Consider the following 18693-nt stretch of genomic DNA (forward strand, 5'->3'; position numbering starts at 1 on the left):
AAGATGTCAGGTGTCAGCAATGGCAAGTAAATGAACAGACTTACCCTAACAGAGACTTTCTCTGGTGGTAACATAATCATTTTGTCTCTGGCTTAAAATGTTACTAGATTTTTCTTTGACCTTGTTTGTTGCATCTAGCTTTTTCTTCTTATCAACACTCATTTTACTACAACTGAAATATATATTGTGGAGAAAATACTGAGTCACCTTGTGAAAAGTTGCATTGTCAGATCTGAGCTTTGTAAAATACAACTACTACACCCCTAAAATTTATGCTGTTGTAAATGTTTGTAAATGTTGCAGTGTTACTACTATACCCAGGTTATACAAAAATGGATATTTCAAATAAATGTAGGTCCTTGAAGCTGCAGTTTTCCATAACAAGACATTTAAAATCTCTTTACAAGGAATTTTTTCTGTTCATTAATTCCACTAAGGCTGCATTGTTGGGAAGCGTCATCTCAAAAAGGTTGACGATGTCTGCACCAATTTCAGTGTCTGAATGAAGACAGGTGGTGCCTTCACCTGCACTTGTTCATCAGTTCAGCTACTTAGTGTACAATCTCCTTTGTGATGAGTTGGGCACATGATTGGAACTTTAGAGGCATTTATTGTACATCTCATCCTGTATCTATAGTATTGTGTAGTCTTGTGTCTACCTGCCCAGAAACTGCAGGTGGTAGGTCACTAACATAACATTAGTGGTGGACTGTAGAAGTACATTTACTCAAGTACTTAACTTGTACTTGTACAAGTACTTGTATGTATATATATATATATATATATATATATATATATATATATATATATCAATCATTCATTCTGTTGCCTTGCATCTTGTCATTGTGCAGGAATGCTGCATTTTGACATAGCCTGTTTCCAGACATTTTTCAGCTAGATTGCCCTGTTTGAAACATTTATTATAAAGGTAATCAAAAGTAATCAGTTGTAATACGTTACATTACTTTGATGAGGTAATTAAAATAGTTACATTACTTATTGCATTTCTCACAGGGTAACAAGTAATCTTTAACCTATCAGATCTCAAAAATAACCTTCCCAACACGCTACTCTATTTTTCTACTCCACCATAACTACATTTCAGAGTTATATATGGTTCTTTTAACTCCACTACATTTATCTGACAGCTGTAGTTACTTTTAAGCGTGTTATTAAATATAAATGAATAAATAAGTAAATGGAATCAATAAAGTAATGCATCAGTCTCAATTATTGAAATCTCATATTTCAAAATGAGTGAAACAGCGCCCCCCTCGATTGCAATGTATTGTAATTGTCAATAAGCGTGTGTGGTGACAGATGGTATTGCAGCGAAGTGATCGAATCCATAGAAGGAAACGCAGGTGAAATTGAAATCCCGTAATTAGCAACGTCTCGGGTGAGGGACACGGAGGGAGCGGTCAGGATTTGGGGAATTTTCTTGAGGAAATTCACGGTGGCCGCTTTTACTTAAACGAAACTCTAGAAAGGGGTAGTTAGCAAGTTTCCAGCAGCAACGATATCGGCTAACAGCTAACGTTAACTGTTACGTACTTTTGCGAGACTAACCGTTAGCTACGTTACTTCAGTTAGCTCACGTTAGCCGGTTAAAGTTAGACCGATAAAAGTACTGCGACACTCGACATGTGGCCGGGTAAAGAAGTTGGACGAGGTCGGAGAACACCATAGAAAAGGACACTCAAAATGTATCAGACAAAAAGTACAGCGGGGAAACACTTTTTGGACACTTTGCCACCATGGAGGACAAGACAGCGGGTTTCTTCAGACACCGGTAGGTGGAACACGCCCCCTCTCCTCCTCTAACGTTACCTGCTCTGGCTCTCCTGATGGGAAACGACCCGCTGTGGCTGTCTGAATGAATATAACTTTATGTTGTATGTGTAACTTTTAATGTGGTGATATTACTTGTAGTTTTTACAGTTTGTCCACACACAGCACTTTGGACAGAGGCTGCTGGGCGTGGAACAAATTAACAATGTTGGGGAAACTACTTTGAAGGCACAACTTTGCAAGCTACCAATTACTTCACATGGGAAGAAGTAGTAGGAAAAAGTAGTTCAAACTACTTTGAAAAATGACAATGTACATTATGGTCAAAGGGGGAATAATAGTAGAGAAGCAATTGTAAAATAAAATAAAAATCTTTCCTTTTATGGCCCAAAAAGTTTTAGTAGTTAACTACAGAAAAATGGCAAAAAGGTAACTGAAGTACTTGAATCACTGTGCGTAAGACATAAATGTTGTCAGATTACCAGTAAGATATTGCAATGTGCAGGTAAACCACTGGTTTAATTACATATAGTTCACTGCTCCCCAACACTGCAAACTAATGACCTTCCAATTTAAAAGAATTAGTTGTCATGTCACATTTTTAGCTGTGATATGTGGCTGTATCTAATGCAGAAGTTTGGTAGATGCTTGAATTTTTACTGTCCTTTTTTTCTTTTAAGTTGTGCTGTGCTGTATTGAAATTACCTTTTTAAAGGGACAGTTTATCCCCAAATCAAATAATCATAGTTTCCTCTTACCTGTGATGTTATTTATTATTAGTCTAGATTGTTTTTGTGTGAGTTGCCCAGTGTTGAAGGTATTGGCTTATTATTATTATTGTTATTAGCAATGTCTGCGCACTGAGCACTTGTGGTGTTCTGTGCGCCAAAAAAATACATTTGAAAAACTCAACAGTAGTGTCTCTTTCCAGAAATCATGACCTGGTTACTCAAGATTATCCACAGAGGAACTACTTTTTTCTACTAAACTACACTCACCAACCATATGACCATGCAGAGGGAAGCGAACATCTACTGTTAGCTCCCCAAGCAGCTCCTCACTCAAGGAGAACGGCATAAATAGATCAAATCCTTTGAAGTGTAGTTGTATAAGGTTCTTATCCATAGTCAGTGCGTTACCTACAGTAGATGGCGGTCACACCCAGTTTGGAGAAGCAGGCAGGAGTACTGCCACAGAAGCTAAGCAATGTACTGTTGTGGATGGTGGGCAGCAGTAGAATGTTCCTTAAAAAATCAATAGCTATCTTCTGTGTCGATTCTCCTATCTTCTTCCCCAAATTGGTGGCTTGCTTACTGACATCTGCTGTATGTAATACACTGACTGTGGATAAGTAGCTCATACAACCCCACGTCAAAAGATCCTGGCTATCCCTTTAATATAATTGAGCCTCTCTGCATGTCCTGTACCTGTCAAGGATTTCAATTCAAAAACAAAATTCCTGCAGTTTTATGTGAATATACATGTGCATGTGTTTGAGTGTTGTTGCTTACATCCTCTTTTGGTCTATAGTTTTTCTCTGTGCCGCGGAAGGACACCACATGGATCAGAGTGTAGACTCTGCAAATAGAGAGGCACCAAGATGAGACATGATAGAAAATATGGGAAAATGAGGAAATGGATGTACAGTAGTTCCAGAACAACAGGAGGTGTCATTACAATTCTCCATAAAGGCAAGAATGTATTAATCAATAGCCCCCTGCTCATGGAGGGGGAAAATATCCATTATCAGTTTAAAAACTGTGGCATCATTTCTTTGCCGCAAAATCAAATCTCCAGTATCTGAAAGTTGGGATGTTTTCCTGCTTAGCTTTCAACATCAGTCTGTGAGTTAACAGTGAGGTTGTCAAAAACAAATCTCACGTGCAGCAGCAAAAAAGTAAAAAGTGAATATTTAGTAGGTGAGTGGCACATACAGAACTTAGTGTGTGTGTGTGTGTGTGTGTACCTGTGATATAACATGGCCAGGAACTGGATAATGAGAAGAATAGCAAAAGACAGCAGGAACATCAAACTGAGAGGCTCCACCTGATGGTACAAAATGACAGTAATGGTGATCACTTTTATCAGGAGTTGCAGCAGTACTGACAGACATTAAAAATATACCACAGTCCTCCTTTAACTATTTCTGTCATGTGTCTGTGTGTCTTTGTGCTTTTTTCTGACCATGAGGAATTCTCCAGATGCAGTTCCGTTTGCATAGTATTTAGGGATCTTGATGCTGATGACATCATTTCCAATAGCCTGCAGAAAGAAGGTAGCTACCACCCACAGCACGTTGATGATGAAATACAGGAAGACTGCCTGTGGGTAGGAAGGAGCATTTAGCAGTGTGTAGGATTTAGTTGCATTTAGTGGTGTAGATTACAACCAAGTGAATCCCCTTTGTTCACCCCTCCCTTTTTTAAGCGTGTAAAGAACCTGCGGTGGCTTTTGAGTTAAGTATTACACATGAAAGGCACTCTCTAGAGCGATTGTTTGGTTTGTCTATTCTTGGCTACTGTAGAAACATGGCGGACTCTGTGGAAGAGGACCCACTCCCTTTGTAGACATAAACAGTTAATTCAAAGTGAACAAAAACACAATGATATTTAATTTCAGGTGATTTAACGCTAATGAAACCATAGTTATTATTTTCCATACATGCCAATAGATACCCTGAATCCTAAACACTCCTCCTTGAAGTCTTAATACAGATTATTACCAATAATGTACGTTTTATTGCCTGCCTTAATAACTGACAAAATGGACTCAAGCTTTAAATGAGCGTCTCAGACAGATCTAAAATGTCATAGGATTTTTTTCTTATTATTATTCCTATTCCAAACAACCAAGATCAGGGATGATTTCTGAATAATACAGACGCTAACAAATCTAGCAAATTCTAATTAGAGTATGACTTATAAATCAGGGGATCAATATTATTGGATAAGGTCAGCTTATCACAGCAGTATCAGCACATATTTTGGCCAGGAGGTAATACCAATTTGCACAAGAGAGGATGTGCTTTAGGAAATTTAGAAACTGTCATTACATACTTTAACTAGAAAAGCACTCGGAGAGCGCAGACCTCCGCCAAGCAGCTCGGATTTCCCGCCATTTTATTATTTTATCTACTTCGCTTCAACCAATCACCACCAAAAATTTTATCATCTGTTCCTTGTCCCATTATCAACCTTTCCTGAAAATGTCATCAAAATCCGTTAAGAACTTTTTGAGTTATTTTGCAGACAAACAAAGATACAGACAAACAGACTAACGCTGGCGAAAACATAACCTCCTTGGTGGAGGTAATAATTATACCCACCTGTATTGACTGACTATAAAAAAAAACCTCTAACACTTGTCGTATTAGTTAGGCTCACTTTCTCTGATGTTATCACAGTATGCACTTTGGTAACATCCTGTTTGTGAGCAGCTCGACCACGGTCAAAGTCTACCACACACTGATCAAAAGAGCAATAAACATAAAAAGATAGATAAAGCAATTCTCTGTTTGACTTGCTGTTGTCATGCTTACACATGATAAATAATGAACAGTTAATGAATAATCGGAAAATAAACTGTCCTAATACACTGTCAGTATTTCCAGTATGTTCAAACAGTAATAAAACAATAAAATAATATAGATGCACATCTCGTGTGAGACATAAATCATGCCACAAAGATAAAAAAAGAGACAGATTTGCATAAATAGTGAATGCAGATAGCTGACCTTGTTGCGTAGTGACTTGAGTTCTCTGGTGACTTCCTCCAGATGTGCTTTTGTGTCAACAATAGGCTTCAGGTAGCGATCGAGTAACTTGATCCAGAAGTCATGCTCACCCTAAACACACACGCACGCACACGCACACGCACACACACACACACACACACACACACACACACACACACACACACACACACACACCAATAACATCAATTATAGTGTGCTCCATAGGCAATAATATTTTTTGTCTGACTGAGACCATCACAGAGATGGTCATAAAATAATATATCAGGATTGTTATTTATATGTTGTTTTTTTACCTGGCTTTGTTACCCAATCCAACCTGTCAGGTGTGAACTATTGTTTTAGCAATACATTTTCTTAATTATCCATTAAAGTTTCCATTTGTTTATCTGTAAGAACAATTCACAGCTCTTCAATCAACACTGACTTGTCCCTGCTAGCCGTGGTTCTAACAGAGCCAGTGGCTGAATCAGGTCTTACCTCATCAAGTTTTTGCACTTGCGGGGCAGTGAGTGTTTTCTTGATGGCTACCCTTATTCTCTTCTCTAATTTCTCCATTTGACTGGATATAAGGGTTCGCCGAGCCTGGGAGACAAAGACAGTCAGTCACTCACTCAGTGATTCAATCATTCCTTTTCTTTTTATGAAAGTATGGGTTTCATAAAATTAAAAGCCTTTGAAATAGAAGCATTTGTATGCGATATAATAAAATTATACCTTTTATTTGATATGGATTGCTGAAAATAGTAGTATAATATATTAAAATAGTATTTTATATATATATAAAGTCAGAAAAAAAAATAAAATCAGTCAAAGTGGTTGCTAAATTTATTGTCACCGCTTTGCTTTGCTGTCAGACAGCCCTTTTTCTTTGGTGCTACGTTTTCTTAACTGTAAAATAACTTCCATGTTTCTACACAAAAATGCCCAATTAGTTTTTCCATTTTTCTCCACAGTCTGTGCAGCACAGAGGGGTAGGCAACCCCTACCCACATTTTTTTGGTTCAGTGTTAATTCCAGACTCTCTCCTTATGTCATTTTTATTTTTTATTTTGTGACTACTTCATAATAATTTAATGCGACTAAACATAGAAATAATTTAAAATGCCCACCCGTAATTATTATTATAATACTATTGTTATTATTATCATCATTACCCGCTCTTCCAGTGTAGATTGTAACTCCTCCAGCTGGCTTTGTGACAGAACATCCTCAGGCCCCACTCCACTTAGCTCGTCATGAAGAGTGTCCGTCAACATCATGACCAGTTCCTCACACAAATCATCCTCATCTTTGTTACGGAGTACGTATCTGAGGGCAAACAATGCACAAAACAAACAATTGTAATTGTACAGTTTTAGTTGATACAACAGTGACTGTGTTTTTAGTGTGACGTGATTTAATACCTCCTTAGGACAAAACAAATATACAAACACACGTAAAGTTTATCAGAATTTCCTTGGAGAACTGTAATTATTTACCTTATTTGTTCTTGTAGATTTCTCTTCATGTTGGCATAAGTCAGCTTCTTCAAAAACTCTTCTTTCACCGGCACAACCCAGTCTACGTACACACACACACACACACACACACACACACACACACACACACCAATAACATCATTATAGTATGCTATACATAACACAGACTTGTATGAATTGCAGTATGTAATATACAGGACAAATACACAGTTGAAGTACTTCTCACCGCTGACAGGAAAGTCCTCTTCTTGGTCAGCAATCATGCTGTCATCATCCTCCTCAATATCATCTTCGTCGGATAAACTCGGTGATATGCTCTTTTTCTTGGTACTGTCATCACTGCACATGAACATTTTTGTGAATGTTTGGTAGTATGAATTTCACAATTCAAGTGTATAGGTGCATTTGTCCTTCTACAAAGACGGAGGATAATCTAAATCTGAATCAACAGTGAGTTTTTGGGCATGGTCGTGTTAATAATCTCAGGTGTGTTAGTTTGGCCAGTGGACTTAACAGGTGATCAACTTAATGGCTGTATATGTTTTTAATGGATTGATTGAAATATTCAGTGACCAAATACATTACTGATAAACAAAAGAGAAGAAAGGAATTGAAAATAAATACCTGCTATAGGAGCCAGCATCATTGCCTTTTGCCAACTTCTCTTTCAGGTTGTTACTTGGAGGATTCGTAGCTTCTGTAACTGTTTTGGTTGTGTCAACAATGACTTGAGGCTCCACATTTACAGCTGTCTGTTGAGTTACCGAGTCTGGTTGGGTGATTTGAAGAGGAGGGGCTTGCTGTGCATTCTGGCCTGTGATCTGTCGAATCATCAGATTCTCTGTTTCTTGTGTTACCTGAAAAAAATGACAGGATAAAATGAATGAATCCGTCCATCTATTTAGCCACTGGAAGGCTTGTCATTAGCCGTTTGCTAACAGTACCTGACACTTCATGTCCCAGCAGCAGAGTCTACAGGTTTTGTCACACAGAAGATTATGGTTCTTCTTCACTTCTTCTTGTCCCCTGACAAGCAGACAGAAGGATGGATAGTAAGAAAAAGCATACACTCATTAAAGTACAGACAGATACAGTGAGTGATTATTGGGAATGCACATCGGCATAAATACAAGCAAATGAATTCCCTGCGGCTTCCACTTGTCTGTTCTTCAAGTGAATCATTGCTTAACAATAGTCTGCTTCCACCACCACCCAAACTGAATAAGCAGTGGAGAGTGGATGGATGACTTGATGGATTTCATCAACTTATATTCTACATATCTGCACAGTGTCACATAGGCTGGGATGGTATCATGGTATTACGGTATACCAGGGTACTTAAAAATCAAGTCAGTATGATTTTCAATACCGTTAGAAATACAGATGCTCCTCTTTCTATTAAACTCATGTGTACTGTACAGCATTCGCCACCAGAGGGCAGTCTCCGGTCTCTACTGATGGAACAGGTAGTTGAGCTTAAAGACTCGGTGACATCCTATGGTGAAGGGATAACGCCCTGGCCACACTGGCTACATGAGCAGCACATGTGTGCGCACAGGACTTGAAACAGCCAGCCAGCAACGACCGAAAGAAACCGTGGGAAAAGACAGTATTTTTTTTCTACATGTAACTCAGCGAATTAAGGGTTTATCTCGACCAAACCGGAGCTGGTGATTGTTGAAACAGTGGAGCAATTAACTGGATGAGTAACAAGAGTAACCAAGATGGTTTGAGTGAGATTTTCTTTGTTTTTATTCAGTTTGAATGAAGTGTTAACGAGGCAATTAAACCAGTCTCAGTTCTGTGGCTTAGAGAGATGAGAATACAAAACAGTTATATTATAATAAGGAAAATAGATGTGAGAAAAATATTTTTCTTAACACCTTGTGAGTTTCTATTGTATATTTATCTGTTTGAAAAAGCTAAGAGAGCTTGAGGAAAATATCAAGCTATAATATTAGATATCACCCAAGCCTAGTATCAAATATCATTATATACGGTATATAATGATATTTGATACTAGGCTTGGGTGATATCTAATATCACCCAATATCACCCAATAAGGGTATTACCCTTATTTTGTATTTGGTTTACTATATGTTACAGTTATGTGACTGTAGATATTTTATTTCCTGCCTTTTAAATTTCATCTGTTCCTGTGTAATTCATTATTAGCTTATACTGTATATGCCATACAAATAGAAGTGGATTGATTAAATTATTTCTGTATCATATATTTAGCATTACGATGTCGATACTTAGGGAGTTCTTAAGTATTGAGAGAATGCTTCCTCTTGAAGTTTGTGTGCATTATGAATTAAGTGATTATTGCCAGTCACCATTATTGCTGCTCATGCTACTGGTAGAAAATACGACTTAATCCACTACTGTTTTTTTTACTGATTTTGCTTCTCCTAAAACTACTTTTAACTTTCCCCTTACAGTTATCTTTACTGCTACAACTAACACCATTAGTGCTGAAATGAGAAGACAGGTAATCAACCAATAGATTGGCTTTAGATTATTGGGTGATTAGATCTGAAAGTTTTGTCATGCAATTATTATAGTTAAAATGATATCACTTTAAATTAATGATTAATTAAAAGATTAATAAATAATGAAAATGGTTGTTTGCAGCTGGAGGTAAGACTACTCCGGCTAATAATGATCAGTGCATTACTTGGATTCCCTTGTGCCCCAGGACACAATGTGCATGTTAACCAGTGAGTAGATGGTCAGTAGGAGGTATCCACTGGGGATACAGATGAAATACATCAGACCATAGATAATCATCCCTGGAGGAGAAATAACACAACATAATGGAACATAAAGATAATAACATAACATAACATAACATAACATAAATGTAAAAAAAATGTTTATGATCATATAATATAACCATACCGCACTCCTCCGGGTGTAGTATAGCAGTCACTGCGTACATGATTGTCATAGAAACCAAAAACAAGCCAGTGGGGGTCAGGAAGGTGCCCTGAATCACCATGTCACCTAAAAGGGGAACATGATGTATGTCAGGCTTGGGTGATATAATATGAAAGATGTTCAGTTATGCAACACCTGTGATGAATTTTGTGCTATATTCAGTCTCTTTTTCTTGCTTTCTCTATCCTTCACTGCATTGTTGTAGCATGCTAGCATACATCTGACACTGTAATTACCCGTGTAGCCCTAACCCCAGCAGGAAAGATGTCTGCTCTTGTTAATTGAAAAAAAAAAAAAAAAAAAGCTTAAATCAAACAAAAAAGGAGAAATCGGCCACTGACTTTATCCACAAAGAGCAGCCGGACCAAAACTCCCACCATGGTGAGCAATCAGCCCTCAATCACCGTGGCTTTTGCAAAAGCAACAAAATACAAACGTGACGGTCATTGCATAAAGATAACCTCAGCAGTTGATTGACCTGATTTATTTATCTCAGCATGCTGTTGTGTAAAATTGCGCTTACCTACATTGAGGCCACTTATTGCCAGTTCAACATTTGCATCTCTACTTCATAGGTCTCTTTAGCTTTATTAATTTCATGTATAATTTTTCCTAAAGCAATATTGTCAGTATGGGAATTTCAATATCCCCCATCCTAGCGTGTGTATGTGCATTTAGGGGTTTATAATATAAATCACAATATGGAAAAAAGTCAGACACAAACACATGAAGTCACAAAGAGTTTTTACCCACCGATGATAGAAAAGAAGGATGCAGTCATGAGGAATGCGTACAGGACACTCATAATGCCAGCAATGGTTATTTGGGTATTAGGCTTGGCTATAAAACAGACGATGATGTAGAACACAGGAGGAATGCTTGCGATGATGATGGAAAGTGTACCACTGATTTTGAAGACAAACTGGAAAGCACCTGTCAGGAAAAGACAGAGAGGGAACAGATGCAGTTAGATGGACTTTGATAAAATTATTAATACAAAAGATTATTAGTACAAAATATGCGGGGCAAGTGGGATATCCTAGTAATCACTATTGTAGTTTAATAAAAAGTCTATTTTGATTCAGGCCAAGTCCATGGAATTTTAATGAATTATGGATTATGCTTGGGCATATCTATTTTTTTCATACCTTATATAGTATATGACGATAGTAGTATGCAGCAGATTCCCTCACTGCGGTGGGTAGGGAAATAAAATCAATTTATCCATAAATATAAACACTATTGATTACCTCCTGTCTTGCTGACATGAAAACTATTTTGGTTCAGTAAATGTCTGCTGTCATACAGCCTGCTGAAGGCAGTTTTGCTAGCCGCTGTCCTCTCAGCTGCAGACAGATGGTTGCTTCTGTGGACAGAAACACTGACTGCAGGTCGAGTCCATGTGGATCGAAAACTGCTATTTCCATGGTAATGTTCGTAACACTATTCAATCACATCTCATGACTGAATATGACGCTGTCTGCAACGTGACAAAATTCTCCAGGTGCGTGACATAAAAGAAAAATGTTGAGCGATACTTTTATGTCAAAAATATGTCAATCCTGTTGAGTAATACTCATTAGTGTCAAGCACTGTACCATAAATTAGGCTTTACAGTTTCTCTGTCTGCCAAGTTCACTCATCTTAAAACACACTTAATTTAAATTCGACAGAAACAAGATAAAACTCACCCAAACCGTTTTGATTAGTTTTGTTAGTCATCTAATTAGTTCATCCACTGTTCCAACAATCACCATCTCTGGTTGTGTCGAGATAAACCCTTCATTCACCGAGTTAGATGTAGAAAATCTGCTGTTTTTCACCTCGGCCACTGCGCTGTTGCTGGCCGACTGTTTATAGATCCTGTATGTTGTCTTCACCACTGGCAGTCATTTCTCAGCTTAGCTGCCTGTTCCACCAGTAGAGACTGGGCAAGCTGGGTGCTACAATAAATCCTCAATACAGCCTCTCAATATGAATTTAATAGAAAGATGAGCGTCTATCTTTTTGACGGTATTGAAAATCATACTGTGGGAATTTCTAAATACTCTGGTATACTGTAATGCTGTAATATTGCCTAAACTGCCTTGGATACAGTCCTCCAAGATTCATTCATTTCAGAGGAAATTAAATCATAAACTTATGATGCCAGTCTTACGATGTGACTGCTCCCAATATCCATATTTACAAATCAATCAATCACAGTATGACATGAAATAATGCAGAATTCACTTGTAAGCTAGCATAACTTAGTAAGCAGCTACACATGAAAACAAAACACAAAAATACAATCATTTTTGCCTTTCGAGTTCATGTAAATGCAGAAAGAGTCTGACTTGATTGATGCATTCAGCCCTCACTGACTCAATACTAAAAAAAACATGATTAGGGAAAACAGACGGAGGTGAGAGAAGTAGGGAAACAGGTAAAGAAGAAAACATTTACCCTGCTGCAGTCATTAAACAACACCCAGCAAGGAGGAGCTGGTAGTGTAATAAACTAGGCTTGAACCTACCTGCTATCATAAGAGTCACAGAGGCTGGACCGAGGATAGAGGAGCTAACAGTGAACATCTGGTAGAAGATGTAAAGCTTGGAGATGGACGAGTTTCTCTTCACTGTTTCTGCACCACTGTAATTTTAGTCACAACCACAGAAAAGTTAATATCAATGCAATGTACATGTCTTCGTGTCATCTTAAACAGATTTAGGATGAATAGCTGTAGATATTACTCAAGTTTTTTTTGTCAGTAAAGTGAGAGAGTACCTGGCTTGGGATGTAAACCCTACTATTAATAATAATAAATAACACTAACCTGTGCAGAAGGTCCAGTGTATTAGCCAGTGTAGATGGTCCCCATCGTCTCCTCTGGTTATAAAACTCTTGAAACTCTTGTGGTGAGTTGGTGTAAGCATCTGATGCAGCATTGTATTCGACACGCCATCCTTGTTGCAGTAACAAAGTACACAGCCAACGATCCTCCCCTAGAAACATAGATGCACACACAAGACAGAAAAGAAATGTGAGAAATGAACGCAAACAGTCAAAGAGGAAAGGCAAAAAGACAAAACTAGGCAAAATGGTTATGCAAAAGTGGTGGGTGCATTTCCCAACCAACCTTGGTCATACTGGACGTATTCTGAAGCTCTGGTTGCAGTTGTTGTGTATCTCTTCAGTACATTGTCATCCATTAAGGCTGATCCTCTAAACAGACTGAAACATCCTGGACTGCACAGCACCGAGCCAAACACATGCTCTGCTGTCTTCTGTAGCCAGTGACCTACTGCATACTCAAACTTCTGATACCACACCATGGGACCTAGGATGGCAGGCAGCCAGGGTGATGACCGCAGAGATTTACAGCGACAAAGTGAGAGAGAACAATGAAAAAAAAAAAGAGTACATAGGCAGAGAGACATGAGAGAAAATCCTTAGCAGGGAAATGTCACAAATGCTCATTTCACTCAGTCATGGTGAGGGTTATGGAGACTGGAATCTATCCCAGCATACGTTGGGCATATACTGGACAGAACCAGTCCATCACACACACACACACACACACACACACACACACACACACACACACCAGCCCCACTTCTACCTTTTGACAAATTTGAACCTTGTTTGATCAAACTATTATACCTTGTGCTATAGAGGCCAGAATAATGTCTACTTACCCATACCAGTAGGATGGATTCTACCACAGGCTGCACCAACGTTGTCATACATCCTCAACCTGCCAGTGAAAATATGTTTTTTGAAGTGGCAATCTTGAAGATATCACTCTCAGTTGATTTGGCGACACCTGTACTTATTGGTGGTAACAGCATATATAGCAGATATATGACAGGTCACAGAGTTCCGGGGCCAGCAAAATAAACGTTTGTTATTTTCATAAAGGAGGTGAGCAATAATTCGCATTTTTCCGTCATTCTGTGAGACACTGCGATCTGGAAGGAGTTGGTTATCTTGCTAATTTGGAGGTGTGCAGCCTGACACCTGCAGCTCTAATAGCTCACCAAGGCTGCTTTTCCTTGTTACATATCTCCCCTGCAATATTTTAGACTGATCCGCTGTCAACAAATGCTGAAAATGACTGCTGTATTGTTTTGTAGACACATTTTTAATGAATGACTGTGGTAAGTGCTAAACTTACTGAAAAACACATTGCAGTTCCTATGACTTCTTCATCAGAAAAGTTAATTTGTGTTTGGCCAGTTAAATGTTTTATAGTGGAGCTGCAGCAGTAGGAAATGTTTGGTTTGCATCAGCAGTAACTTAATACACCATTTCATCCGCAGATGTCACCCTTGAGTGTCTACAGACAGACAGACCCCTTGCGAAGTATCAAAAACGCTTCTGTGGTGGTTCCCTGTACAATATATACAATAGGACCACATTTTGCAATGATGACACATATATAGACTCACAAGGTGAAAACAGTACCAGCCCCTCTTTTGTGGCTGGTAAAAATATGTTTTTATTCAGTAACAGCTGAGAAATGGTTGATGCTTTGTTGATCACTGACCTGTCTACAAGCAGAATCACTGCTTTAGGTTGGAAGTCTGTGTCTCCATCGAGAGCCAGGATGTAAGTGTTGTCATCTGAGATGAATCTTCTCTTGTGGTCATTTTCATGCTGAGGCACCAGGAAAATCTCTCCGTACATAGAGATCATACTGTCTTTGCGTGGATTATGGTGGTGCTGGACAAAACAGGACACAATATTATAAAAGTATTGTAAAATTTTATACACATAGTGTCAAAATACTAATATGTACACATTTTACACAAAAGGCAGAAAAGTCTTACTGGGATCTTCTGAGGGTTCTTGACGATGTAGCCCTTCCAGCCGAGTAGATAGTACAAATACATAATCTGAAAGTCATATACAGTAACGTATAGTGTGAAAATCCATGACCAGCTATCAGAGACATTTGTGCAATTTAAATAGTGTATTTGTCCCACAGAAACTTTAACAGTGGTGGCCTGCTAAAATAAAAGGTGATGTAGCACCGTGCTAAACATGACCCTGTCCCAACTCTTTTGGGATGTGTCGCAGGCATTTAATTCAGAATGAGTGCATATTTATAAAACAAAAAATAAAGTTTGTCATTTTAAACATTAAATGTCTTGCCTTTGGCCTGTATTCAGTTGAATATATGTCCAGAAGGATTTACAAGTAATTGCATTCTGTTTTTATTTACGTTTTAAACAGGGTTCCAACTTTTTTGGAATTGGGGTTGTACGTTTATGCAAACTATGGATACGTTACATTTGCATGTTATGTGGCTGATAGGTTGAAACTTTACGTTTTAACATGCAGTGGTTAATATGTGGTTAGCAAAACTTGGTAATGGTTAGGAAAAGATCATGTTTTGGTTTAAAATACCTGGGTTTTTGTGACACTATCTGGGCAAGAGAAGCAGCCATGTCTTGGTAAAAAACAACCACTTTTTGTGCTACTATTCCTGCCAAGGGGATGCTACAAAATACCCATGTTTGGAGCTTGAAAACCTGATGGAAACACACTGACATTGCAAAAACACAACCGTTTTTCTTGTTTGTTGGTCACACATTGGTTTGCAGTTGTCTGCAGTTTGGCACCTAAGTAACATGCCATCCACTGTCCCCTCCACATCCCAATGACAAAGTCAGCCATAAATTATGTCACTTTAGAATCACTCACATGATACACATGAAACGTGCAAATGTAATGTATTTGTATTTTGTAGAAACGTTACGGAACAATTTCAACATTTTCCTCTGGCGACTGGGCTGAGTTTTAACTTGGATCTACTTGGTGCAAGTCTTTTGTTGTTGGCCACGGCACCTGTAGGACAAAAACACCACTGCTACATTATACCTGGGACCATCTCTTCTTGTTCCTGATGAGAGTTTTGTCTTTTAGGTGAACATAGAGCATGTTGCCTTCTGGCATAACAAACATCAGTCTGCCGCCATAGGGAGTTTGAATGATTGACACGTCATCTGGTTCTTTGTTGGTAAACACCCTGCATGATGAATGGATAGATGTTTGTTTAAAAGATAGATGGATGGATAAAGGTATAGATGGATAGTCGGTTGATGAATAGTCTCACCTGTAAACCTCTATGACAACATGGACCAAGTCTTCAACATAAGAGTTAACCAGCCTCTTTCCTGTCTCCTTTTCAGTCATGAAGGCATCGTCCACATAAATGTGACACTCAAAGTCAAAACAGTCCTTATGGTCCTCTTTTGGATCACCTCGGTAGCGGTCCAACCTGAAACACCCACAAACAAGTGTAATAATAGAGCAAAAGCCTACGCACTTCTGTATTTTCTTCTTTCAATATAAACCATCAAAGCATTAAATAAATAGGAGAATTTCAAATGCTCGACAGCACAAAGGTTTAACATTTTTAGCCCTTGGATATCTTATATCATATGCAAATGAAGTGGATACATTTAATTCATGATTAACATTTTAGAGAGCAACAGCCTGGATAGATGTGTTGTACTGCCTGTCTGGTTAAAACATTTCACATCTCTTGCACCTCTGATCAGAAGTGAGCTCTGGACCTGTATTCACACCGAACAGTGATGTCATGGTGCACTGACACACCCCAGCATGCTACATCACATGATTTTCAGCTGCTGCTCAGCTGTTATTTAAAGGGATGTGAAAATAGGATTAAACCCATGTTGTGTTATTGATACTGGCACATTTAGGTGTCTGCAGTGACAGTGTCTCCAACCTGAACATGGAGGTGAGAATTTTCAGCATTTCATCGTAGGTTTCATGCCACATGGTGGCACAAAGATAGATCACACAGCTCTGTATGTCATCATTGCTGTAGGGTAGGGGAGAAAGGAAGGGAGAAGTTTTTAGCAGAAGTTTTAAACATGTCATGTTGTGACCATGCACATCTCTCAACAGTCTAGAAAACAAGCTTTGATATGTTATGGCAGCTGTGGGCTGTTACAACCCTGTGGTGCCTATGATTTCATACAATAACCACCTTGTAATTCACAAAAAGTGTTTCCTTTTTTTGCTGATTGTCAATCATAATCACAGTTTTCTTTTCATCACTACAGTTTTTGTGCATCATCAGACAGAGATATCAGAGATATCTTCTCATGATGACATGTTTCAGATGAATTATGTCTTGCATCTCCCATACAAGAGATGTCTATGACATATACCTGCTAAAAATACAACCACAATGAAATAAAATACAAATTGAGGTTTACTCCCTCCTCAGACCCCTCTCACCTTTCTTGGTTTCTGGCTCGTGCCACCTTCATCTTGGTGTTGAGTAGCAGTGACAGGTCAATGAAAGCAGATTCATACAGTCGACGAACAAAGAGCTGAGATGTTCTCTCTATACGCTGGACCTGAGACATGATGAACCAGAGAGGTATTAAGGTGTGTGCCTTTCTGCCTGAGGTAATGACATTATTAGTAAAATGTGCCATGTAATGTTTTCCTTTGTGTCTTTGATTTAAAGTTTGACTCTGGTAGTATGGTGTAGTTTTAAATTAAATGGATGCTTGAAACTAACTCACAAACAGTCTTTTTTAAGGGCTCAGTTTATCCAAATTACAAAGAAAACAAATACAGATTTACTGTAGATACCTAGCCACGCAGATAGTTTTGATTTATTTGGCCAGGATGTCCATAATTTCTGCTGCTTTCCTAATTTGTATGATTGGGGTTTTGTTTCTGGTGCTCATAGACTCCAAAAATTATATTTAAAAAATTCTACAGCAACATATTTTTCCAGACACAGACCTCGCCATGAACAGTTTTGATCAAGACTCTTATTTTTAAACTGTTCTTTAAATCATCAACATTAACGGGGACATTGCTTCTGGAGAGAGATGTTGCTGTTGACTTTTCAGAATGTAACTTTTCAATGCAGTAAGCAACACCAAGGAAATTACTTTCACCTCCACTGTATTGGGGCAGCGACAGAAATCTCAGAGATGGATATCTTTTTTCATAATTTGGGGGAACTGACCCTTTAAGAAGCTTATCGTAAATCAAGGGCATGGAGATGCTTGTGTGTGTGTGTGTGTGTGTGTGTGTGTGTGTGTGTGTGTGTGTGTGTGTGGTTACAGTGATACCTTGATCTTCCATACATAGTAGGTGCATGTGACGAAACCTGACCACATACATACACCTTCCAGTGCCAGCATTGCAAAAGGCCATTGCATATAGTAGCTGTCAAACAATAAGTTCATAAACATTTTTTGCAAAATATACATAGATTGAATGTGTATATACAAGAGATGCTTGTACAGATAATTTAATATATTATAATAATACGTTACATGATAAGTAATTTTAGGACATTTTACACACAATAAGCATATTTATATACCATTAAGGCTGCACACAACTGCTCGCTCACACAAATACACACACACACACACACACACACTCAATCAATCAATCAATCAATCAATCAATCAATCAATCAACGTGATTAAAACACACAAGCATGCACCTGTTGAGTGAAGTTCGACAAATGCTCCTTGTGAGTTCCAGTAAAACCACAGGGGTTGTGTTCTTAGTGCTCAAGTAAGCCAGGCTTTCACAAAACTCTGCAATGGAAACATAGCTAAATGTTTTAGGATATTGGAATAAGTGATAAGTAATAAGTGTATCTCACTCATCACACAGAGCCTCCCAGTATAAATTTGCCCTCTAAAGTATAGAGACATGAGTAATTGTAGCCAG

General features: G+C 38.3%; 1 protein-coding gene across 1 annotated transcript in view; it reads right to left on the reverse strand.

The window, feature by feature from the left end:
* chs1 (chitin synthase 1) overlaps positions 1 to 18693 on the reverse strand; it is a 64977-nt gene that overhangs the window by 1876 nt on the left and 44408 nt on the right. Inside the window, exons 10-34 of the mRNA XM_050050302.1 lie at positions 18461 to 18557; positions 18078 to 18174; positions 17224 to 17345; positions 16706 to 16801; positions 16067 to 16231; positions 15832 to 15979; positions 14778 to 14843; positions 14495 to 14670; positions 13644 to 13702; positions 13085 to 13285; positions 12782 to 12950; positions 12482 to 12597; positions 10720 to 10899; positions 9928 to 10032; positions 9704 to 9818; positions 7968 to 8049; positions 7648 to 7880; positions 7250 to 7362; positions 7024 to 7105; positions 6700 to 6853; positions 6023 to 6127; positions 5525 to 5635; positions 3976 to 4113; positions 3758 to 3837; positions 3303 to 3369 (exon numbers count right to left, since the gene is read on the reverse strand). Of these exons, the coding sequence (XP_049906259.1) occupies positions 3303 to 3369; positions 3758 to 3837; positions 3976 to 4113; positions 5525 to 5635; positions 6023 to 6127; positions 6700 to 6853; positions 7024 to 7105; positions 7250 to 7362; positions 7648 to 7880; positions 7968 to 8049; positions 9704 to 9818; positions 9928 to 10032; positions 10720 to 10899; positions 12482 to 12597; positions 12782 to 12950; positions 13085 to 13285; positions 13644 to 13702; positions 14495 to 14670; positions 14778 to 14843; positions 15832 to 15979; positions 16067 to 16231; positions 16706 to 16801; positions 17224 to 17345; positions 18078 to 18174; positions 18461 to 18557 (3077 nt within the window). The remainder of the gene's footprint in view (positions 1 to 3302; positions 3370 to 3757; positions 3838 to 3975; positions 4114 to 5524; positions 5636 to 6022; positions 6128 to 6699; positions 6854 to 7023; positions 7106 to 7249; positions 7363 to 7647; positions 7881 to 7967; positions 8050 to 9703; positions 9819 to 9927; positions 10033 to 10719; positions 10900 to 12481; positions 12598 to 12781; positions 12951 to 13084; positions 13286 to 13643; positions 13703 to 14494; positions 14671 to 14777; positions 14844 to 15831; positions 15980 to 16066; positions 16232 to 16705; positions 16802 to 17223; positions 17346 to 18077; positions 18175 to 18460; positions 18558 to 18693) is intronic.

Source organism: Epinephelus moara, chromosome 1 (assembly GCF_006386435.1).
Source record: "Epinephelus moara isolate mb chromosome 1, YSFRI_EMoa_1.0, whole genome shotgun sequence".
Classification (NCBI taxonomy): Eukaryota; Metazoa; Chordata; class Actinopteri; order Perciformes; family Serranidae; genus Epinephelus; species Epinephelus moara.